Raw genomic sequence first — 25617 nt, 5'->3', positions numbered from 1 at the left:
ATCTTGAATTAATTTTTGTATAAGATATAAGGAAGGGATCCAGTTTCAGCTTTCTACATATGGCTAGCCAGTTTTCCCAGCACCATTTATTAAATAGGGAGTCCTTTCCCCATTGCTTGTTTTTCTCAGGTTTGTCAAAGATCAGATAGTTGTAGATATGCGGCATTATTTCTGAGGGCTCTGTTCTGTTCCATTGATCTATATCTCTGTTTTGGTACCAGTACCATGCTGTTTTGGTTACTGTAGCCTTGTAGTATAGTTTGAAGTCAGGTAGCATGATGCCTCCAGCTTTGTTCTTTTGGCTTAGGATTGACTTGGCGATGCGGGCTCTTTTTTGGTTCCATATGAACTTTAAAGTAGTTTTTTCCAATTCTGTGAAGAAAGTCATTGGTAGCTTGATGGGGATGGCATTGAATCTATAAATTACCTTGGGCAGTATGGCCATTTTCACAATATTGATTTTTCCTATCCATGAGCATGGAATGTTCTTCCATTTCTTTGTGTCCTCTTTTATTTCATTGAGCAGTGGTTTGTAGTTCTCCTTGAAGAGGTCCTTCACATCCCTTGTAAGTTGGATTCCTAGGTATTTTATTCTCTTTGAAACAATTGTGAATGGGAGTTCACTCATGATTTGGCTCTCTGTTTGTCTGTTACTGGTGTATAGGAATGCTTGTGATTTTTGCACATTGATTTTGTATCCTGAGACTTTGCTGAAGTGGCTTATCAGCTTAAGGAGATTTTGGGCTGAGACAATGGGGTTTTCTAAATATACAATCATGTCATCTGCAAACAGGGACAATGTGACTTCCTCTTTTCCTAATTGAATACTCTTTATTTCTTTCTCCTGCCTGATTGCCCTGGCCAGAACTTCCAACACTGTGTTGAATAGGGGTGGTGAGAGAGGGCATCCCTGTCTTGTGCCAGTTTCCAAAGGGAATGCTTCCAGTTTTTGCCCATTCAGTATGATATTGACTGTGGGTTTGTCATAAATAGCTCTTATTATTTTGAGATACGTTCCATCATTACCTAGTTTATTGAGAGTTTTTAGTAAGAAGGGCTGTTGAATTTTGGCAAAGGCCTTTTCTGCATCTATTGAGATAATCATGTGGTTTTTGTATTTGGTTCTGTTTATATGATGGATTACGTTTATTGATTTGCATATGTTGAACCAGCCTTGCATCCCAGGGATGAAGCCAACTTGATTGTGGTGGATAAGCTTTTTGATGTGCTGCTGGATTTGGTTTGCCAGTATTTTATTGAGGATTTTTGCATCAATGTTCATCAGGGATACTGGTCTAAAATTCTCTTTTTTTGTTGTGTCTCTGCCAGGCTTTGGTATCAGGATGATGCTGGCCTCATAAAATGAGTTAGGGAGGATTCCCTCTTTTTCTATTGATTGGAATAGTTTCAGAAGGAATGGTACCAGCTCCTCTTTGTACCTCTGGTAGAATTAGGCTGTGAATCCGTCTGGTCCTGGACTTTTTTTGGTTGGTAGGCTATTAATTATTGCCTCAATTTCAGAGCCTGTTATTGGTCTATTTAGGGATTCAACTTCTTCCTGGTTTAGTCTTAGGAGGGTGTATGTGTCCAGGAATTTATCCATTTCTTCTGGATTTTCTAGTTTATTTGCGTAGAGGTGTTTACAGTATTTTCTGATAGTAGTTTGTATTTCTGTGGGATCGGTGGTGATATCCCGTTTATGATTTTTTATTGCATCTATTTGATTCTTGTCTCTTTTCTTCTTTATTAGTCTTGCTAGCAGTCTATCAATTTTGTTGATCTTTTCAAAAAACTGGCTCCTGGATTCTTTGATTTTTTTGAAGGGTTTTTTGTGTCTCTATCTCCTTCAGTTCTGCTCTGATCTTAGTTATTTCTTGCCTTTGGCTAGCTTTTGAATGTGTTTGCTCTTGCTTCTCTAGTTCTTTTAATTGTGATGTTAGGGTGTCAATTTTAGATCTTTCCTGCTTTCTCTTGTGGGCATTTAGTGCTATAAATTTCCCTCTACACACTGCTTTAAATGTGTCCCAGAGATTCTGGTATGTTGTGTCTTTGTTCTCATTGGTTTCAAAGAACGTCTTTATTTCTGCCTTCATTTCGTTATATACCCAGTAGTCGTTCAGGAGCAGGTTGTTCAGTTTCTATGTAGAGCACTTTTGAGTGAGTTTCTTAATCCTGAGTTCTAGTTTGATTGCACTGTGGTCTGAGAGACAGTTTGTTATAATTTCTGTTCTTTTACATTTGCTGAGGAGTGCTTTACTTCCAACTATGTGGTCAATTTTGGAATAAGTGCAATGTGGTGCTGAGAAGAATGCATATTCTGTTGATTTGGGGTGGAGAGTTCTGTAGATGTCTATTAGGTCTGCTTGGTGCAGAGCTGAGTTCAATTCCTTGATATCCTTGTTAACTTTCTGTCTCATTGATCTGTCTAATGTTGACAGTGGGGTGTTAAAGTCTCCCATTATTATTGTGTGGGAGTCTAAGTCTCTTTCTAGGTCTCTAAGGGCTTGCTTTATTCATCTGGATGCTCCTGTATTGGGTGCATATATATTTAGGACAGTTAGCTCTTCTTGTTGAATTGATCCCTTTACCATTATGTAATGGCCTTCTTTGTCTCTTTTGATCTTTGTTGGTTTAAAGTCTGTTTTATCAGAGATAGAATTGCAACCCCTGCTTTTTTTGTTTTCCATTTGCTTGGTAGATCTTCCTCCATCCCTTTATTTTGAGCCTATGTGTGTCTCTGCATGTGATATGGGTCTCCTGAATACAGCACACTGATGGGTCTTGACTCTTTATCCAATTTGCCAGTCTGTGTCTTTTAATTGGATCATTTAGTCCATTTACATTTAAGGTTAATATTATTATGTGTGAATTTGATCCTGTCATTATGATGTTAGCTGGTTATTTTACTTGTTAGTTGATGCAGTTTCTTCCTAGCATCGATGGTCTTTACAATTTGGCATGTTTTTGCAGTGGCTGGTACCGGTTGTTCCTTTCCACGTTTAGTGCTTCCTTCAGGAGCTCTTGTAAGGCAGGCCTGGTGGTGACAAAATCTCTCAGCATTTGTTTGTCTGTAAAGGGTCTTATTTCTCCTTCACTTATGAAGCTTAGTTTGGCCGGATATGAAATTCTGGGTTGAATATTCTTTTCTTTAAGAATGTTGAATATTGGCCCCCACTCTCTTCTGGCTTGTAGAGTTTCCACCAAGAGATCCGCTGTTAGTCTGATGGGCTTCCCTTTGTGGGTAACCCAACCTTTCTCTCTGGCTGCCCCTAACATTTTTTCCTTCATTTCAACTTTGGTGAATCTGACAATTATGTGTCTTGGAGTTGCTCTTCTCAAGGATTATCTTTATGGCGTTCTCTGTATTTCCTGAATTTGAATGTTGGCCTGCCTTGCTAGGTTGGGGATGTTCTCCTGCATAATATCCTGCAGAGTGTTTTCCAACTTGGTTCCATTCTCCCCGTCACTTTCAGGTACACCAATCAGACGTAGATTTAGTCTTTTCACATAGTCTCATATTTCTTGGAGGCTTTGTTCATTTCTTTTTATTCTTTTTTCTCTAAACTTCTCTTCTCACTTCATTTCATTCATTTGATCTTCCATCACTGATACCCTTTCTTCCACTTGATCAAATCGGCTACTGAAGCTTGTGCATGCGTCACATAGTTCTCATGCCATGGTTTTCAGCTCCATCAGGTCATTTAAGGTCTTCTCTACACTGTTTATTCTAGTTTGCCATTCGTCTAATCTTTCTTCAAGGTTTTTAGCTTCTTTGCGATGGGTTCGAACATCCTCCTTTAGCTTGGAGAAGTTTGTTATTACCGATCATCTGAAGCCTTCTCTCAAAGTCGTTCTCCATCCAGCTTTGTTCTGTTGCTGGCGAGGGGCTGTGTTCTTTTGGAGGAGAAGAGGTGCTCTGATTTTTAGAATTTTCAGCTTTTCTGTTCTGGTTTCTCCCCATCTTTGTGGTTTTATCTACCTTTGGTCTTTGATGATGGTGATGTACAGATGGGGTTTTGGTGTAGATGTCCTTTCTGTTTGTTAGTTTTCCTTCTAACAGTCAGGACCCTCAGCTGCAGGTCTGTTGGAGTTTGCTGGAGGTCCACTCCAGACCCTGTTTGCCTGGGTATCACCAGCAGAGGCATCAGAACAGCAAATATTGCAGAACGGCAAATGTTGCTGCCTGATCATTCCTCTGGAAACTTCATCTCAGGTGGGCACCCAGCTGTATGAGGTGTCAGTCGGCCCCTACTGGGAGGTGTCTCCCAGTTAGGCTACTCAGGGGTCAGGGACCCACTTGAGGAGGCAGTCTCTCCATTCTCAGATCTCAAACTCCCTGCTCAGAGAACCACTACCCTCTTCAAAGCTGTCAGACAGGGACATTTAAGTCTGCAGAAGTTTTTGCTGCCTTTTGTTCAGCTATGCCCTGCCCCCAGAGGTGGAGTCTGCAGAGGCAGGCAGGCCTCCTTGAGCTACAGTGGGCTCCACCCAGTTAGAGCTTCCCGGCCGCTTTGTTTACCTACTCAAGCCTCAGCAATGGTGGGCGCCCCTCCTCCAGCTTCTCTGCTGCCTTGCAGTTCAATCTCAGACTGCTGTGTTAGCAGTGAGCGAGGCTCCGTGGGCATGGGACCCTCCGAGCCAGGCGTGGGATATAATCTCCTGGTGTGCCGTTTGCTAAGACCATTGGAAAAGCACAGTATTAGAGTGGGAGTGTCCTGATTTTCCAGGTACCATCTGTCACGGCTTCCCTTGGCTAGGAGAGGGAACTCCTCGACCCCTCGCGCTTCCCAGGTGAGGCAATGCGCCGCCCTGCGCCATGGGCTGCACCCACTGTCTGAGAAGGCCCGGTGAGATGAACCTGGTTCCTCAGGTGGAAATGCAGAAATCACCCGTCTTCTGCGTCACTCACGCTGGGAGCTATAGACTGGAGCTGTTCCTGTTCCGCCATCTTGGAACCTCCCACCCTAAAGTGATTTTTTTTTAACTCAAGGTTTACAGACAGTTTTGGTCTTTTTGTCATTATATGACATAGTTAAGAGAATTTATATGAGATCTATGTTAATAGATCAAGGAAAGTAGAGATGTCTCTAGTAATTTTCCTTCTCTTGACAATATTGATCTCCCTTCTGTCTGCACTATTGTGGGGTAGGGAGTAATTTTTAGTAATTGTAACAATAGCTTTTTTTTATAGAACCCATTCTCTGTATCCAGTTCTGGGCTGATCACATTTATTTTACTCAATTCTTCCAATGTCCCTAAGAAATTGACATTTGTTATTTTATTTTATTTATTTATTTTTTTGGAGACAGGGCCTCACTCTGTCACCCAGGCTGGAGTGCAGTGGCTCAGCTCACTGTAACTTCGAACTCTTGGGCTCAAGCAGTCCTCCCACTTCATCCTCCCAAAGTGCTGGGATTACAGGTGTGAGGCACTGCACCCAGCCTGAGTTTGACATTATTTCCATTTAATAGGGCTAAATTGAGTAGGCAGTTTGCCCAAGGTCATATAGTTAGTGAGTGGCAGAGTCAGGATTTGAACTCAACCAGTCTGTTTCCAAAGCCTGGGCTCTTAACCATTACATTATGGCTTCTTGGCAAACTAAAGATTGTGCCCAGTGCCTGGCACAAATGTACTAATTACACCAAGATTAAGAGCCTTAATGTCTTAGCTGAGTCAGCAGGCTCTTTTAAATTTTATGACAAGCTGTTGTCATGTTGTCTAATGGCATCCTGAAGGATTTACTATTTTTTTTTTTTTTTCCAGTTCACACAGCCAAAGCTCAGATATGGACAGCTATGGGTTGGCTACACTTTTATTGCTGTTTTCTCTGCCTCACTTTGAATCTCACTGCTATCCTGTGTAGTGTCTATATCAGCCACTTCCTCTTCCAGCACTAGGGTGGCCATGAGAGAGACAGGGATGGAGCAGGGAAGTCTAAGGAGACAGAACAGGGCATTTATTGGGAAGTTTTTAATAGAGTCGGAATCAAGGTTCAAACTCAGATTTCCCAGTTCTCAGTGCTGCCTCTACAACTGTGTCTTTCCATTGATTTTTTTTTGTTCTTTGGGTTTCTGTCCAATACATATTTATTGTGTGCTACTGTGTGCTAGTGACTGTTCTAGTCAGTGGATATCCAGCAGTGCGCGAACCGAGGATGGCTCTCCTCTCATGGAACTTATATTCTAGTGGCAGAGAGACAGATAATAAACAGATAAGGTGGTGAAAAGTACTTTGGAGAAAAATAAAGCTGGGTAGGAGAGAAAGAATTCTAGGGTAGGGTTGGAGAGTGAATGAGGGAAGGAAGGTGTTGCTTTTAATGTAGAATAGAAGGGAAGGCCTCTCTGATAAGGTGACATTTGAGCAGAGGATATGCCATGGGAATGCCTGAAGAAAGACTGTGTCAGGAGAGGGCATTAGTCAAAGGTGCCAAGGCAAGAACATGCCTGGTGTGTTGGATGAAGAGCAAGAAAACCAGTGGGGCTGGAGTGTAGTAAGAGAGGGGAGTGTGGTGGGAAGTAAGATCAAAGTAGTTAAGGGAGTCAAATCATGTAGGACTTTTAACCTGTGTAAAGGATTTTGACTTTTCCTGTGATGGAAGGGGAAGGGATTGGTGGGGTTTATGTAGAGGAGTGGCATATATGACTTATATTTTATCAGAGAACCATTCTGGAGTAAAATTAGGGGAGAAGGGACAAAGCAGGGTGACTATGGCATTTTTGTTGCAGTAATCCGTAGGATTAGCTGATGGATTGGTTATGGAATATAAATGATTTTGATGATTTGAGCCTGAGCGAGAGGAAGAAGGAACTGCCGTTTGCTGAGATGAAGACTATGGAAGGAGAAAGTTTGGAGCAGGGATGAAGAAAGCAGGAATTGGACTTCATTGACTTTTGGAGTGTTAGAGTTGGAAGAGACTTTGAGTTTATCTAGTACAGTCGTTTCCTTTTACAAGCTAGTAATACTAAATACCGAGAGGTTAAATGACTTTCCCAGAGTCAAACAGCCTATACTACCTGTTGTGCAGCATAAAGAGCCCTGGAGTTGTAGTCATGAGATGTAAGTTCAAATTGTAGCTTTTTTGTTTCTTAGCTCTGAACCTTGGTCAAGTCATTTATTTTCTCCAAGTCTGTTTTTCTTCCATCAAAAAGGATAATAAAGACTTCCATTTCCTGTTACGATGTTGAAAGTTGCAACAGTTGACATTATTGCTCCCACTCTGGTAGTGAGAAAAGTCAGAGAAGGTACAAAATCATAATTTTAAAAAACCTATCAGAGTTGACACAAAAAAACTAAAGAAACAAAAATCTGGAAAGTAATCAGTGAGACTTCTCAAGAGAAAAAAAAAAGAGAGATACATAGATACTTTCATCTATGGTGGAACAGCAAGAGGAAGAATTTGCAATAGACAAAGAGAAGTCAACAGTTACTGACTGCACATAGGCTGGAGTGACAATTTGGAATCCTGAGGAGTTCCAGCTACAGCGCAGTACTACACCTACCTGCCAACTTTTCCCATGGGCCTTCAATTAGTACATTGGAATAGGAGTTCAGATGCTGGGGCAAGGGAAAGAGAGCTAAGAAGGATCCTGCTGAGGTGGGTGGATTCTGCCGAAGGTTGGGGGCAGGGCAGGAGAGTTAAGAGAAATCCCTGTAGTGCACCAGGGGGTTTATGAAGTCTAAGGCTGGGCCTGCAACAGGCTGGGGGCATGGCAAGACAGCTAAGAAATCTCTTTATGATTATCTAGGCTTTTACTGAGGACAAGTCAGCCTTTGAGAAGGCATAGTCAGGATAACAGAGCAAAGAGAGATCTCCTCAAGGCACAGAAGGCAGAAGGTGCCATTGGAGACCAAGGACAACACCCTAGCTGAAAGCTGGAATGTGAGGGGAGGGCAGAGAGGAGGGAAGATATCTCACAGTTCAGAAACCTTGCTTAGGTTATGAAGCTCAGAGATCTGTGAAGCTTCAACAGTGCTCAGATTTTAGCATCTCCTGAAGGTAAAGTTCTGATTTCACCCTGAAATTATTATAAGTCAATCATGAACTAACACTACAATCTTAAACCCAGCTCAACTATAGATTAAAAGGATTGAGCCTCCACTCCCAGTTTCCCAGCAACTTAATTGAAGAAGGAACTTCCCTTTATGGAGATAAATTAATGTTCTTTTATACGCAGTATCTGGCATGAAATAAATTATGAGATATACAAAGAAACAAGAAAATGTGATCCATGGTCAGGGGAAGAAAGAGGCAACAGAAACAGTATCAGTGATGGCCCAGATGTTGAACAGAAAATTTCAGCAGAAAGATGTAAAATGTGAAAGATAAAGATGTAAACTATTTCTCTAAGTGGAAATGCTAGAAATGAAAAATATATTAGAAATGAAGAATTCATTTGATAGGCTTGATAGCAGACTGCACACAGCAGAAGAAAGCACCAGTAAACTTAGGGACAGATCAATAAAAATCAGCATTCAAGATCTGTGGGACAATATGAAATTGTCTAGTATACCTGTAACTAGAGTTCAAGAAGGAGGAGGGGAAGAGCAGGGACAGAAGTCTAAACTGAGGTACATCAGATTCAACTTTCTGAAAATAAAAAATTTTTATAAAGGAAATCTTAAAAGGAGGTAGAAAAGAAAAAAATATATAAAGGTGAACAGTAATATGAATAATTGACACCTTGTCAGAAACAATGCAGGTCGGAGGACAATGAAATAATTTTTTTTTTTGAGACCCTCTCACTCTGTTACTCAGCTGGAATGCAGTGGTGTGAATATAGCTCACTATAGCCTTAATGTCCTGCGCTCAAGGAATTCTCCCACCTTAGCCTCTGGAATAGCTGGAACTACAGGTGCATGCCACCATGCCCGACTAATTTTTTAAATTTTCTGTAGAGACAGTGTCTTACTGTGTTACCCAGGCTGGTCTCAAACTCCTGAGCTAAGTGATCCTCCTGACTTACCTCCCAAAGTATTGGAATTACAGGCGTGAGCTACTGTGCCTGGCCTGGAATAACTTTTTTAAAGTGCTGTATTTTTTTTTAAGCAAATCTGCTAACCTGGAATTCAATATTCAAAAGTGAAGAAGAAATAAAGGTATTTTTGACAGAAGCAAAAACAATTGTCTACATCAGACCTATATTACAAGCAATGTTAAAAGAAGTTAAGTTGAAGGGACGTTATAATAAAGGAAGTTCAGATCTGAAGGAATGAATTACACCAGGAACGGTAAATATATGGATAAATATAAGGGACCTTTTAAAATATCTTTCTTTAATACATACATTTATTTTAAAAATATGGACTACTTAAAGTAGAAATAATAACATATTATTTGGTATATAGTAGAAGTAGAAGTAAGCTATCCAACAGTAAGTGCACAACAAGCAGGGGAAGTCAAATGAAGTTAGACTGTGAAAAGTTAAAGATGCACTCTGTAATCACTAAAGCAAACATTGAAAAAAAATACAGAGAGGTATAGCTGTAAGGTCAGTGAAGGAAACAGAATAAATAGCACATTACAAAAAAGTCAGGAAAGCAGAATAGAAGAACAAAGAAGAGAAGCAAATGGAAAATAAATATAAAGATGGCAGACTTAAAATCAACCATATCAGTAATTACATTAAATGTAAAGACCATCATCTCCAATTAAAAGTTTGCAATTGTCAGGCTGGATAAAGTAGCGTGGTCCAACTATGTGCTGTCTTTATGAATCACTGTAAATATAAAACACAGATTGAAAAAGGGTGAAAAAGATATACCATGCAAAAAGCGTAAGAAAGTTGATATTGCTATATTAACAAAGTAGACTTTAAAACAAGGATCATTTCTAGAAAAAAGGATCATTTATAATAATCAATTTATTAAAAATACATAATGGGCCGAGCACAGTGGCTCATGCTTGTAATCACAGCACTTTGGAAGGCCGAGGCAGGTGGATCACTTGAGCTCAGGAGTTCGAGACCAGCCTGGCAAACATGGTGAAACCCCATCTCTACTAAAAATACAAAAATTAACTGGGAGTGGTGGTACACACCTGTAATCCCAGCTTCTTGGGAGGCTGAGATGGGAGGATCATTGAGCCTGGGAGGCAGAGGTTGCAGTGAGCCAAGATCATGCCACTGCACTCCAGCCTGGGTGACAGAGCAAGCCTCTGTCTCAAACAAACAAACAAAACAAACTTGTATGTACCTTACAACAAAGCTTCAAAATACATGAAACAAAAATTGACAAAACCAAAGAGAGAAAGAGGCAAAACCACAATCATAGTTGAATATAACACCTCTATCACTAATTGACAGAACTTGTGGAGGAAAAAAAAAGTCAGTAAGGATATAAAAGATTTGAACACCACTGTCAACCTACTTGATCCTTGGCATTTATGAAGCAGTACACATCACTACAGAATTTAAAAAGCAGCAAAATGGCAGATGTTAATCCCTCCTTATTAGTAATTACTATAAGTACAAAAGGATTAAATTTACTAACACTGGCAGAATGGATAAAAACAAAAAAGCAAAAAACTTCCCACATGATCCAATTTTATGTTGTCTGCAAGAGACCCTTGTTAGATCAAAAGACAGGTTAAAAGTGAGCTGGGTTGGCTATACTAATATCAGACAAAATAGACTAAGTTATAATAAAAATTGTTACATGAGACAAAGGTGATTATATGTTGATGAAAGGTTAATTCCTACAGGAACCATAACAATTATAAGCACATATGCACCAAACAACAGAGCCACAAATATATGCAGCAAAGTGACAGAAATGCAGGGAGAATTTTTTCTTCTTTTTTCTATTTTAGTGACGGAGGTCTGTCTATGTTGACCAGGCTGGTCTTGGACTCCTGGCCTCAAGCAGTCCTCCCACCTTGGCCGTCCAAAGTGCTGGGATTACAGGTGTGAGCCACTGCACCTAGCTGAGAAGTAGTTTTATAATAGTAATTGGAGACTTCACAGCTGTCATCATAGCTACCATTTGTTAAGCACTTACCATATGCCAAGACTGTCCTAGGCACTTTACGTTTATGAACTTACTTCATTCACAACAGCCCTTGTGGCAGGTTCTATTACTATCCCTATTTTGCTGAAGAGGAAACTATGGCATAGAAAAGTGGCAGGTTCCATTAATATCCCCATTTTGAGGAAGAGGAAACTATGGCATAGAAAAGTTAAATGACATGCCCAAGGTCTACAAAGGTGTAAGTGGAAGATCTTGGATTATAAGACTCTTTTGGGAAATTAGATTTGATCCTTAGAGGTTTCCTAGTCTCATTTCCCACTGAAGAAGGGATTCCTTTCTCTGACAATCCTGGTTCTGTAGACTCTGCAGGAGCATTGAAGATGGGGGATCACTGCTTCAACAGCAAGACATTCCAGTATGGCCTATTCTAATTGCTAGAAAGTTTTTTTTTTCCTGTATTGGGGTGAAATCTCACAACTTTGATTCACTAGTCTTTGTAATAACAGAAAATAAGCCCATTGTTCTGACTGTTGAGATATGTGAAGGTTTTCATGTCATTCACCACCAACCCCAACATCAGTTGGAGACTTCAATGCCATACTTTCAGTAATAGAACACTTAGCAGAATAAGGAAACAGAAGGCTTGAACAACACTATGAATCAATGAAACCTGACAGAGTTATGTAGAACACTTAACCCAATCGCACCAGAATCGACATTCTTCTCAAGTGTACATGGAACATTCTTCAGGACAGACATATGTAAGACCACAAAACAAGTTCCAATAAATGTAAAAAGATTAAAATAATACAAAGTATCTTCTTTGATAACAATGGAATGAAGCTAGAAATCAATAATGAAGGAAAACTGGAAAATTCACAAATATGTGAAAATAACACTTTATTTTTTTTGAGACGGAGTCTCGCTCTGTTGCCTAGGCTGGAGTGCAGTAACGTGATCATAGCTCACTGCAGGCTCAATCTCCTAGGCTCAAGCTATCCTCCTGCCTTAGCCTCTTGGATAGCTGGGATTATAGGGATATGCCACCATGCCCTGCTGATTTTTAAATTTTTTTGTAGAGTCGGGTCTCACTATGTTGCCCAGACTAGCCTTGAACTCCTGGTCTTAAGTGATCCTCCTGCCTTGGCCTCCCAAAGTGCTTGAGTTACAGGCATGAGCCACTGTGCCTGGCCCCAAATTAACACATTATTAATCAATAGGTGAAAGAAATAATGGCTATTTAAAAATACTTTGAGATGAATAGAAATGAAAATGTATCATATGGGATGCAATGAAAGCAGTATACTTAGAGGGAACTTTATAAATGTAAATGCTTACATTAAAAAGAAGAAAGGCCAGGCACAATGCCTCACACCTATAATCCCAGCACTTTTGGGGACCGAGGCAGAAGGATCAGTTGAGCCCAGGAGTTCAAGACCAGCCTGGGCAACATAGGGAGATCCTATCTCTACAAAAACTCGTTTTAAAAATTAGCTGGGTGTGGTGGCACGCACCTGTAGTCCCAGCTACTTGGGAAGCTGAGGTGGGAGGGTTGCTTGAGCCAGGGAGGTTGAGACTGCGTTGAGCTGTGATCATGCCACTGCACTCCAGTCTGACTGATAGAGTGAGACCGTTTCCAAAAAAAAAAAAAATGTCCAGTTAGTAACTTTGCACCTCAAGGAACTAGAAATATATTAGATAATTTAGCTATTTAATCTAACATAGTGCTCACTGGAACTTGGAATACAGTAGGCACTTACTAAAATTAGTCTCATGTATCCAACACAAAGATTCATCATTGACACTACTTTGAAAATAAATGTAAGGTACTATTTATGGCACTATTTCCACTTCTGCAGTTTGTTTCGATGGATTTTTTAATCCAGGTTTTAAAAATTGAGATATTCATCATATACTATAAATTTTGCTCACTTAAAAAGTACAATTCAGTGGGATTTAGTATATTCACCAAGTTGTGTGACTATTACAACTGTCTAATTCAAGAGTTTTTTCATACCTTCAAAAGAAACCTCATATACATTCACAGTCATTTTCCAGCCCTAGGCAACTACTAATCTATTTTCTGTCTCCATGGATTTGCGTTTTCTGGACATTTAATGTAAATTGAAGCATACAATATGTACCCTTTTTTGTTTGCTTTCAATAGCATATTTTCAAGACTCATTCCTGTTGTAACATGTATCATTACTTAATTCCTTTTTATTGCTGACTAATATTCCACATTTTGGAATACCACATTTTGTTTATCCCTTCATCAGCTGATGGACAGTTTGTAATTGTTTCCACTATTTTGCTATTAAGAGTAATGCTGCTATGAACATTCATGGACAAGTTTTTGTATGGACATATATTTTCATTTCTCTTTAGTCTTGACTTACAAGTGGAGTTGCTGGGTCATATGGTAACTCTTTTTAACCCTTGAGGACTACCAGATTGTTTTCCAAAGTGGCTGTACCATTTTACATTCCCACCAGCAGTATATGAGAGTTCCAGTTTCTCCACATGTTCACCATTACATATTAGTATCTTTTTTATTTTAGCCATCCTATGGGTATGATGTATCTGACTGTGTTTTGACTTACCCTTGACTTACCCTTACATTGAACATCTTTTCATGTATGTATTGGCCATTTGCATATCTTCTTTGCAGAAATGTCTATTCAAATCTTTTGCCCATTTTAAAATTGGGTTGTCTTTCATTGAGTTTCAGAAGTTCTTTGTAGTTTGCATACAAGTGCCTGGTCAAATCTGTGATTTGCGGATATTTTCTCCAATCTTGTGGGTTTTTTTCCTACACTTTCTTGATGGTGCCCTTTGAAGTATGAAGGTCTTTTGTTTGTTTGTTTGTGTTTCTGAGACAGGGTCTTGCTCTGTAACCCAGGCTGGAGTGCAGTGGCGCGATCTTGGCTCACTGCAGCCTCCGCCTCCCAGGTTCAAGCTATTCTCCCACCTCAGCCTCCTGAGTAACTGGGCCTACAGGCATGCACCATCATGCCCTGCTAATTTTTGTACTTTTAGTAGAGACGGGGTTTCACCATGTTGGCCAGGCTGGTCTTGAACTCCCAACCTCAAGCTATCCGCCTGCCTTGGCCTCCCCAAGTGCTGGGATTACAGGCATGAGCTGCCACGCCCAGCCAGGTCTTTTATTTTGATGAAGTCTGGTTTATCAGTTTTTTTTGGATGTTCATGCTTTCAGTGTCATATCTAAGAAACCATTGCATAATCCAAGGCCACCAAGATTTATGCTTATGTTTTCTTCTAAGGGTTATAATTTTAGCTCTTATATTTATTTAAGTCTCTGAGCCATTTTGAATTTTTTTTAATATGAAGTGAGATAGGGGGTCCAAATTCGTTGTTTTGCTTGTATATATCCAGTTGTACCGGTACCATTTCTTGAAAAGACTTCTTTCTCCGTTTAAATCAGTGCTTATAAATTTAAGTTTATTTCTGGATTCTCTTTATTTTAGCCAATTTTATAATTTTATTTTAGATTATCTGTTCTGTTCCATTGATCTATATGTCTACCCTTATGCCAGTGAACACATTGTTTTAATTGCTGTAGCTTTGTAGTAAATTTCAAAATCTGGAAGTTTGCGTCTTTCAACTTTTGTTTTTCTTTTTCAAGATGATTTTAGTTATTCTGGGTCCCTTGCATTTTCATATGAATTTTTGATCAGCCTTTCAATTTCTGTAAAAAAGGCAGCTGTAATTTTGAGAAAGATTGCATTAAATCTATAGATTAGTTTGGGAAGTGTTGCTAACATAACACTAGTAAGTCTTTCAGTTCATGAACATGGATGTCTTTTGATTTATTTAAGCCTTCTTTAATTTTTCTCAACAATGTATTGTATAAGTTTTCAATGTGGAAGTCTTATTCTTCCTTTGTTAAGTTTATTCCTAAGTATTTTGTTCATTTTGATGCTGTTGTAAATAGGATTGTTTTCTGAAGTTTATTTTCAGGATGTTCATTGCTACTATGTGGAAATACAGTTTATTTTTATATAACTATATTGTATATTTATATTTGTATCCTGCAGCCTTGCTGAACTCCTTGATTAGTTCTAATTGATTTTTGTGCATTTTTAGAATTTTCTATATGCAAGATCATGTCATCTGCAAAAAAAAAAGAGGTTGTTTTACTTCTTCCTTTCCAATCTGGATGTCTTTTTTATCTTTTGTCTAACTGCTTTGGCCAGAACCTCTAGTACAATGTAGTATCAAATGGCCATGTATTGCCATTTTTATGAAACAGTGATAGGGCATAAAATATTTTATATTAACTCAATATTAGAATATGATGGCTGCATGAAATTAGTAACACCCTATTTGTAGGACAATAATTGGGGCTGTTTGATCTAGTAGTATAAAAACAATTAATTTTTTTCCACATTGATTAAAGAACATTTTCACAATTTCCTTTTTTTTTTTTCTTTCCAGGTTTTCTCAAACAATGATGAAGGCCTTATTAACAAAAAGTTACCCAAAGAACTTCTGTTAAGGTAAGTGTAGATAAATTCTGGATGAAGAGTTTAGATCTGATTTAGTCATCAAGTTCCAAGACTATCTTCTTTCTCACTGTGAGTCCATAGCATAGAAAAACAGACAGAATTAGCCTAACTGACTTTTTGTTTTTGTTTTATAGAATGCTGTTCAGCTTGTTGTTAAATTTTACTTGGTCTAATCCAGAATGTACTAAGTATGTACATAGCATTGGTCTGGATTCTTTTTGTAATGTGGTAAGTATTGTAATAATCTTCAGTAGGTGCCATTGTTTTGTTTTTAGTAGATAATCGTGATGAAGTCAGTAATATGAGGAGAGATTATTGCAAGGTTGTGAGCTCCTGAAGTCATAAAGTTTTTGATGTTTTCAGACAAATGAGTTTTAAAATAAATACAAAAAATAAGCACAGTTATGATATGTTCTTAGCACTTAAAATGCTGTCAACCCCAAGTATTTGTATGTTTTTATTCATATGAGAAGTATAAGTGACAGTAGTATAAAATAGGCTTTTTGTCTTTTATTTCTGGCATCACTGAATATACAGTAAATGTTATTTTGGTTGTTGTTTTTACTAAGTAAAGTTATCAGCAAACATTTGTTGGCCTGGAGGCACTTCAGTTTTCTTTAGTATTATGCAATCATCAAAAGAAATCTTATTTTAAGGCCAGGAGTGGTAGCTCATGTCTGTAATCCCAGCACTTTGGGAGGCTGAGGTGGGTAGATCACTTGAGGCCGGGAATTCGAGACCAGCCTGGCCAATGTGGTGAAGCCCTGTCTCTACTAAAAATACAAAACAATTAGCCAGGCATGGTGGTGCACACCTGTAATCCCAGCTACTGGGGAGGCTGAGGCAGGAGAATCATTTGAAGCTAGGAGACAGAGGTTGCAGTGAGCCTAGACTGTGCTAACTGCACTCCAGTCTGGGTGACAGAGTGAGACTCTTGTCTCAAAAAAAAAAAAAAAACTTATTTTTGTTTTAGATGTTGTTATATTTTAATTCTTTACGAGGAATTAGTAGGTTGTATACATGGTAATCCTTGATAGTCATTCCCCTAACTGTTTCTCTTATCATTATCACTGATACTCCACAAAACAACAGCAACAGAAACCAGGTTTTGTGATCAAATAACTATAGGAAACAAACTGTAGTCCTATAGGGTTAACAAAACCTATAGGACTTCACAGGGCCTTAATAGGCTAATGTGCATGGCGATGATACAAGTTGGGTAATTGTTCCATTTCAAACTTTTTTTTTTTGATAGATAAAAATCTTTACTTTTAATAGAAATATTGTCATCTTGTTGACACACTCCAAATGGGCCTTTGCCCAAATTATTTAGATTATCGCTTGAATTCTTTTTTTTTATTTTATTTTGTTTTATTATTATTATACTTTAAGTTTTAGGCTACATGTGCACAATGTGCAGGTTTGTTACATATGTATACATGTGCTATGCTGGTGTGCTGCACCCATTAACTCGTCATTTAGCATTAGGTATATCTCCTAAAGCTATCCCCCCCCTCCCCCCACCCCACAACAGTCCCCCGAGTGTGATGTTCCCCTTTCTGTGTCCATGTGTTCTCATTGTTCAGTTACCACCTATGAGTGAGAATATGTGGTGTTTGGTTTTTTGTTGTTACGATAGTTTACTAAGAATGATGATTTCCAGTTTCATCCATGTCCCTACAAAGGACATGAACTCATCATTTTTTTATGGCTGCATAGTATTCCATGGTGTATATGTGCCACATTTTCTTAATCCAGTCTATTGTTGGACATTTGGGTTGGTTCCAAGTCTTTGCTATTGTGAATAGTGCCGCAATAAACATACGTGTGCATGTGTCTTTATAGCAGCATGATTTATAGCCCTTTGGATATATACCCAGTAATGGGATGGCTGGGTCAAATGGTATTTCTAGTTCTAGATCCCTGAGGAATCGCCACACTGACTTCCACAATGGTTGAACTAGTTTACAGTCCCACCAACAGTGTAAAAGTGTTCCCAATAACAGACAGAGAGCCAAATCATGAGTGAACTCCCATTCACAATTGCTTCAAAGAGAATAAAATACCTAGGAATCCAACTTACAAGGGATGTGAAGGACCTCTTCAAGGAGAACTACAAACCACTGCTCAATGAAATAAAAGAGGATACAAAGAAATGGAAGAATATTCCATGCCCATGGGTAGGAAGAATCAATATCGTGAAAATGGCCATATTGCCCAAGGTAATTTATGGATTCAATGCCATCCCCATCAAGCTACCAATGACTTTCTTCACAGAATTGGAAAAAACTACTTTAAAGTTCATATGGAACCAAAAAAGAGCCCGCATCGCCAAGTCAATCCTAAGCCAAAAGAACAAAGCTGGAGGCATCATGCTACCTGACTTCAAACTATACTACAAGGCTACAGTAACCAAAACAGCATGGTACTGGTACCAAAACAGAGATATAGATCAATGGAACAGAACAGAGCCCTCAGAAATAATGCCGCATATCTACAACTATCTGATCTTTGACAAACCTGAGAAAAACAAGCAATGGGGAAAGGACTCCCTATTTAATAAATGGTGCTGGGAAAACTGGCTAGCCATATGTAGAAAGCTGAAACTGGATCCCTTCCTTACACCTTATACAAAAATTAATTCAAGATGGATTAAAGACTTAAACGTTAGACTTAAAACCATAAAAACCCTAGAAGAAAACCTAGGCATTACCATTCAGGACATACGCATGGGCAAGGACTTCATTACTAAAACACCAAAAGCAATGGCAACAAAAGCCAAAATTGACAAATGGGATCTAATTAAACTAAAGAGCTTCTGCACAGCAAAAGAAACTACCATCAGAGTGAACAGGCAACCTACAAAATGGGAGAAAATTTTCACAACCTACTCATCTGACAAAGGGCTAATATCCAGAATCTACAATGAACTCAAACAAATTTACAAGAAAAAAACAAACAACCCCATCAAAAAGTGGGTGAAGGACATGAACAGACACTTCTCAAAAGAAGACATTTATGCAGCCAAAAAACACATGAAAAAATGCTCACCATTGCTGGCCATCAGAGAAAGGCAAATCAAAACCACAATGAGATACCATCTCAAACCAGTTAGAATGGCAGTCATTAAAAAGTCAGGAAACAACAGGTGCTGGAGAGGATGTGGAGAAATAGGAACACTTTTACACTGTTGGTGGGCCATTTCAAACTTACTGACAATGGAATCCTTTTATTTTTTAAAATATTTTAATTAATTAATTAATTTATTTTTTTGGTGAGACAGAGATTTACTCTTGTTGCCCAGGCTGGAGTGCAATGGCATGATCTCGGCTCACCGCATCCTCCGCCTCCCAGGTTCAAGCGATTCTCCTGCCTCAGCCTCCCGAGTAGCCGGGATTACAGGCATGTGTCACCACGCCCAGCTGATTTTTGTATTTTTAGTAGAGACGGGGTTTCACTGTGTTGCCCAGGCTGATCTCGAACTCCTGATCTCAGGTAATCCGCCCGCCTCGGCCTCCCAAAGTGCTGGGATTACAGGCATGAGCCACTGCGCCCGGCTGGAATCCTTTTAATATTCCACAGAAAATTTGGGGGAAATGCTGACATACAATAAGAGACTGACCAGATGACTCCATTCCCTGGCTGTACTAAATCTCACTTTAACATTTGGGGAATGACTATGAGTTTTGTTTAAATATTGGGAATAATTATTTTCATCTCTTCCCAAGTTCACCACAGAACCACTTTGTAGATGCCACAGATTACACACATTTGCTGTCATCAGGTTATTAGACATTTTTCCTTCAGTTAGAAATGGGGGTAAGGACTTAGCTTCTTTGTGGTAGTGATCACATTTCAGGGACTTCAGAGGGTGTTTCATTAGTCATCAGGTGTTGTTTGACACTGTTGTCATGAGCTCCTTCTCAGTTGATTAAAAAAACTGAGACAGGATTGTATGAAAAATATCAATTATATTTTCCAATAAGACAAATATTTGGATAAGAGAGAATGTTCTTTGGCATTTTTGACAAATTTAAAGTAAGAAAGTGGTGACAAGAAAGAAATGTATGTTTGCCATATAAACCCAAAAGGCTTTGCTCAAGCACAGTAAGTTGTTAGAAGCAATACAGCTGTGTCCCGGTGGGCAGGTTGTCACTATACAACTGCACAGATGCCATCCACAGAGACTACAGTGTAGATGGTGCCCCCTAGGATTATGCAGTGCTTCCAGCCTGGGTCTGAACATTTCTCTAGAACGGGCATCAAGCTGTAATCTAAATATGGTATTCTTACCCTGGGGAATCATAAGCAGCTTCAGGCAGGCCCATGTCGGTCACTAAACACTAGGGTGTGATTAAACTCCACCCTTCTCATGCATACTTCTGCTGTGACTCAAGGCTACTAACTGAATGGTTTTTTTCCTCCTGGTAGGGTTGGCTTTTGTACTCTACTCAGCCATGGAACAGTTTCTGTCTGTTGATACCAAAAAAATAAAAAGGAATTATATCACTTTCTATGGTAGTGTGATTTCTAAACTGCAGTCTTGGAAACTTCAGTTCTTTTAAAGATCCATGATGGACTCAGCTGTTAGGAATTCTGGAGGTTGTCATCACTACTTATAGCTTTTGAATCATGCCATAAAGCTCATACATAGATCACTTTTCAGAAAGAATTGCCATTTGAGAGCAAATGTTAATGTCTCTTCATAGACTTATGTTCCCACTTGTATTCTTATTTCAGAGTCTGTAAGGGGAATTTAAAATATTGCCACTACAGATCTTCTCCAACTCGTGAGTCTCAAAATTAACTCTAGCCAACCATGTATTTTAATTTAAGATTTTTTTGCTGGCTTTTAAATCATTTCTGTCATTTTACTTTCAGACTTTCCATTCTCTGTGTAGCTTTCCCCCTTTTCCTAGCTATGCTTTCTTTCTTTTTTCTTTTCTTTTTTTTTTTTTTTGAGACAGAGTCTCTCTCTGTTGCCCAGGCTGGAGTGCAGTGGTGCAATCTTGGCTCACTGCAAGCTCCACCTCCCGGGTTCACGCCATTCTCCTGTCTCAGCCTCCCGAGTAGCTGGGACTACAGGTGCCTGCCACCATGCCCAGCTAATTTTTTTTTTTTTTTGTATTTTTAGTAGAGACGGGGTTTCACCGTGGTCTCGATCTCCTGACCTTGTGATCCGCCCGCCTTGGCCTCCCAAAGTGCTGGGATTACAGGTGTAAGCCACCGCACCCGGCCTTTCCTAGCTACCCTTTCTAAGAAAAATTTTGAAGAAGGGTTTGAACCAGATTTCCTAAGCATCCATCTTCATCATTAGTTAATTCCACAACATTGGGTGTAACAAAGTCCCCACCTCATGAAGCTTAAATCTTTATTATTTTCTGCTCAGTTAAATTATGTCTTCATTGTCTACCCTTGGCTTATATTTTTATTTCATATTGTAGACTTCTTTGGGACAGTGTAGTCTGTTGTTCCTAATTTTGTTGAATTCGTATTCACCTTCAGTCTTACTTCCTCAATACATGTGAATTCTTTGACTTTGTGACAGACTTATTTGCTTTCAGTCCAGATCATTTTCTCTTCTGCCACTTTTGACTGCTTCTGTTACCGCCATCTTTAATTCTCAACTAGCTTCCAATACTGATCACATCAACCGAAGCTTCAGCTTCCCCTTTGGAACATTAACAAGCATAATCTGGAATAATATGCTGCTTTTCATCTCTCTGTTATCACTTTGAATCCACTCAGAAAAATATATGTTTTCTTTTCATCTGATTTTATTGATAGTTTTAAGAATATATATTATTTACAGATTCCTTCTCTACTACCCATTTTTAGTTTGTTACTGAACAAGTTTTTACAGTTTTGCTTTTTTAAATCCAGCTCTTGCTCATAAATTAAGGCTACTGAAGTTTTTTCCCTACCCTTTGCTCTCACATAGCCCAACAAACAGCTTTTAGTACTATTCTTCCTGGGGAGTCAGTCACATAATTTTTATAACAGTGGAAGTACTTAATTTGTTGCAACCGTTATCTATTAGTGAGTTGGATTATCCTTGCATATATTTTTTCACATTGTTATTGTCCATATTACTGTTGGAATTAGACTTTCTGGGTTCAGATTTCAACTCTTCTCATTTATTAGTTGTGTGACCTTAGTTACTTAACTCTCTGGGCCTTAATTTGCCCATCTGTAAAATGGGAATAGTAATAGTTCTTACCTTATGGGGTTGTTGTTCTTACAGTACCTGGCATGTAAGTATTAAATAAATGTTAGCTCTTATTGTTATTAATATCAATTTTTGGATGCCCGAATATTTAATAAATGCTATTTGACAATGCAGTCAGCTTTAATGCAAACCACTGATGAATCCAGCTCTTAATATGGGTCTTAATATATGCTACTGCTAACAATATCTCAGTAAAGTACCTGATTATTAAGTAACTCTGTGAAGGCCCAATGCTTCATTTCATTAAACTGGGCTAATTCAATTTCAATAGAAATTGCATACTACTATCTTATATTAAACTGACAATTACTATTGCTTAAGCAGATGTGTGGTGTTGTGACACCTGATTTACAACTGCAATTACCTTGCATTATAAAAAAAGATAGTCTCTTGGAGGGAACTCTTCCCTTTTTGAGAAAAAAAAAATATCTTCTGTGAATTGAATATTGACCTAAAACTCAGATTATAAATTTTAATAGTAATTTGACTTTAAGTTTTAATTTCTATTATGGTTGCTTTCAGATGTTAGTGATGAAGTAAAAGCACATATAAAACCCCTCATAGGAGACAGCAAGTGATACCTGCAGTGAACAGCTTAAAACATCCTGAGGAGACAAAGCTCTAGTTAGTCATAAATAATAATGAAAGAAAATTACTAGACACATTAAAAAAATTAAATTACCATTATTGATGTAATTTTCTTTCCTTTTTAAATTTGTGTGGATACATGATAAAGTTTATTGGCTTGATAAAGGAAGATTTCATTGCCCCAAATGAGGGATTTGAGCCTAATAGTTCTGGGCAATATGAAATCAAAGATACAATTTCATATAATATGACAGTTTTAGTAGTTGAATTTGCTTAGGAAAAATTATAAAATGACTAGCACATCATTTTCAAATTTTCCTTTTCTTAAATTTGTAAGCCAATCCCATGAGTGAAAATCATTATGGTTTTTGTTGGAATCATTAAGATATAGCCCAGTGCTTATCATAGGTCCTTGGCAAGCAGTGCAGTAAAGGGCTCATTCCTGCTGTGGGTGTCATTGAGTAGGTCTTGTTGCCTGCTGGTTGGTTTCAGCACTCCATGGACTTTTTTAAGGACTGCTGCCTCTATTTCCTGCTGTCTGTGATGCCTGCTGCCTTATATATATTCCAGGGCATCCTAACAGGTAAGATGCTCTTTTGGGGGTACATGCTGCAATTTCAAATTTAAGCATCTATGCAGATTTTCTCTCTTTGCCAAAGAGTTTTTTTAGGTTGGTTTGCTTGCTCTCATGGTTGTTTTTTGATTTGTGTGTGGCAGTGTGGGACTGAATAAATGTGTATGTTGAAATCAAATGCAGAAGCTTAAAAGCCCTCATTTTCATTACCTCCCTAAACTGTTATGTACTATTTTAGGGTTGGCACCAAGGTCCAAATTGGCAGAAGCAAATTTTCTTTAGTCTAGGTTGGGGTTATGATTGTATATGAAAACTCTGAGGATGACTTTGGATTTTATATCTATATTGAGATGCCGTGAAACACCAATAGAGCTCTTCTGATAGGAAGGATAGGAACTAGATGCATTTTGCCTCAGAGCCTTATCCCTAGCAAATTATATTAAAGATCTATTCATTTAAAAACTGTGAATTCAGTAACAGAAAAGATTGGTGAATTTGACTGTATGAATAGTGAAGTATGGCAAAATTATACCATACTAAAGATAAATAGTACAGTGGTGGATGAAATAATTAGATATACATTATAAGCAAGGGCATTATTCTTCAATATGCAAAGAAAATCAAAATTATTAAGAATAAAGTAGATTGATTTTATTAGAAATACAGTTTGAAGAGGCCACGAACAAAAGAAGAAATACAAATGGCTAATAAATGTATAAAGAGATGCTCAACAAGGCCCATATTTAAATACAAATCAAAATAACAATAAGATATTACCCAAAAGTTTGATAATATTAGGTTTTGGCAAGGAGATACGAGATACTTTAGGTGGGAATATAAACTGTAGCAGCCATTCTGTAGGGCCACTGGAAAAAATTTTTTAAATGCTAAATGTATGTATTCACAAATGCCATTTCTAGAAATTTACTAACATATATTTGCAAAAGCACACTGAGACATATATACAGGATGATTACTGCAGCATTTTAAAAACTTCAGTTATGCAGAATTGGATTACTCATAATTCTTGGTTAATGATACATTTTACCATTGATCCATGCATTGCCCTCTTTTATTCATTTTGTAATATAAGGAATGTACGTAAATGCTTCCCCTCCTCGTTCCCCACCATCAAGGTAATATTAACAACAACTTTGTATTTATGATTTCTTGCTTCTTAAAACTTTTTATATTAAATATATTTTGACTAAACAATATGTTTACTTTTGCTTGTTTATTAACTTTGTAAAAAAAGTATATGGTATATTCTTAGAAATGTTTTTCACTCAAAATTATTTTATGAAAGGTGATTCTTGTTGCTCTGATTGGCTGTTGCTCATTCATTTTTACTGCTGTATAATATTCTACTGTGTGAATGTACCAAAATTTTATTTTTTCCCCCTTTACTGAGTATTTTGGTTGTTTCCAGTGTTTTATCAGTAAGAGCAGTGCTGCTTTGGACATCCTTGTAGATGTCTCCTGGTGCACAAGTACACAATTTTCTCTGAAAGTAGAATTTCTGAGGGTTATAGGCTATACAGATATTTAACTTTATAAAGAAATATTAAATCATTTTTCCAAAGAGGTCTTACCAGTTTATATTCATACAAAGAGTGGATAAGAGATTCAGTGCCAAACTGAATCTCTTTCCAACACTTAGTATTGTCACATATCTTATTTTTGCCAAAGAAGTGTAGAATGGCACCTTATTGTGCTTTTGTTTTGAATTTCCCTGGATTCTAGTAATGTTGAGCATCTGTTCATATGTTTATTAGTCACACGTGTTTCCTCTTCAGTGAAACACGTATTTTTGTTTTTGGCCTATTGGGTTATCGGCTTATTGATCTGTAGTTCTTTATAGTCTCAGTATAATCTTTGTACTGATATTAATGTTTAGCTGACAAATACTTTATCCCATCTTCTAACTTGTTTTTTTCACATTCTAAGGCATTTTTTAATAAATACCTTTTGTGAAGTCAAATGTATCAATCTTTTCTTTTATGCTTAGCGTTTTTTGTGCTTTCTTAAGGAACTTCCTCCTTACCCTGAAGACAAAGAGATAGTCACATGTATTTTCTTCTGAAAGCTTAAAAATTTTGTTTTTGATATTTCAGTTTTTAATCACTCTGGTACATATGTTTATATATAAGAATACATTTTTGTTTTCTTTTGCATATGGATTATCAATTTTTCCAGGTTCGTTTGTTGAATGATCTTTCCGTTTCTACATAGAAATGCCCTATCACCTCTGTCATATATTTATGAGTCTATTTCTAGTATTTAGTATTTTCTGTGTGTCAGTACTACATATTTGGTAAGGCATCTGTATTTTTGAGTGACCAGGCCCACAAATTTATTTCTCATACTATCTTTATCTGATTTTTGAATTAACATAAGCCTCAAAGAATTGAGTTGAGCAGTATTCACGTGTTTTTCTGTTCTTTGAAAGCATGTATTTGTCTTGGTTTAATTGTTCCTTGAAAGTCTGTTAAAACTATAAAATTATGTGAGGCTAGAATTTTCTTTTTGGGAAATTAATTATTACTTTAATTTGTTAGAAATGAATAGTATTTTTCAAGCTTTTTTTCTGTTTTTTTCTTGAGTCACTTTTACTAATTTTATTTTTCTAGGAGTGTGTCCACTTTGAGTTTTACATTGGTAAAACTCTTGGTAGCTGTTTTTTTATTTTCTTTGTAAACTCTGCTGTATCTGTTGTAATATTACTTTCTTCC

The 25617-nt window shown here is 37.9% G+C and overlaps 1 protein-coding gene across 6 annotated transcripts in view; it reads left to right on the top strand.

The window, feature by feature from the left end:
• FBXL2 (F-box and leucine rich repeat protein 2) overlaps window positions 1–25617 on the top strand; it is a 146375-nt gene that overhangs the window by 4781 nt on the left and 115977 nt on the right. For 3 of the 6 annotated variants that reach the window (XR_002914316.3, XR_654571.3, NM_001133584.1), the window contains 1 exon segment: window positions 15424–15485. Coding sequence is in view for 1 of the 6 variants with exons in the window: in NM_001133584.1 (NP_001127056.1) it covers window positions 15424–15485 (62 nt within the window). In the remaining 5 variants the exon portion in view is untranslated. 6 annotated transcript variants of the gene reach the window in all.

This window comes from Pongo abelii, chromosome 2, assembly GCF_028885655.2.
Source record: "Pongo abelii isolate AG06213 chromosome 2, NHGRI_mPonAbe1-v2.0_pri, whole genome shotgun sequence".
Classification (NCBI taxonomy): domain Eukaryota; kingdom Metazoa; phylum Chordata; class Mammalia; order Primates; family Hominidae; genus Pongo; species Pongo abelii.
The sequence above is the reverse complement of the archived record's forward strand: the minus strand, read 5'-3'. Positions and strand labels throughout refer to the sequence as shown.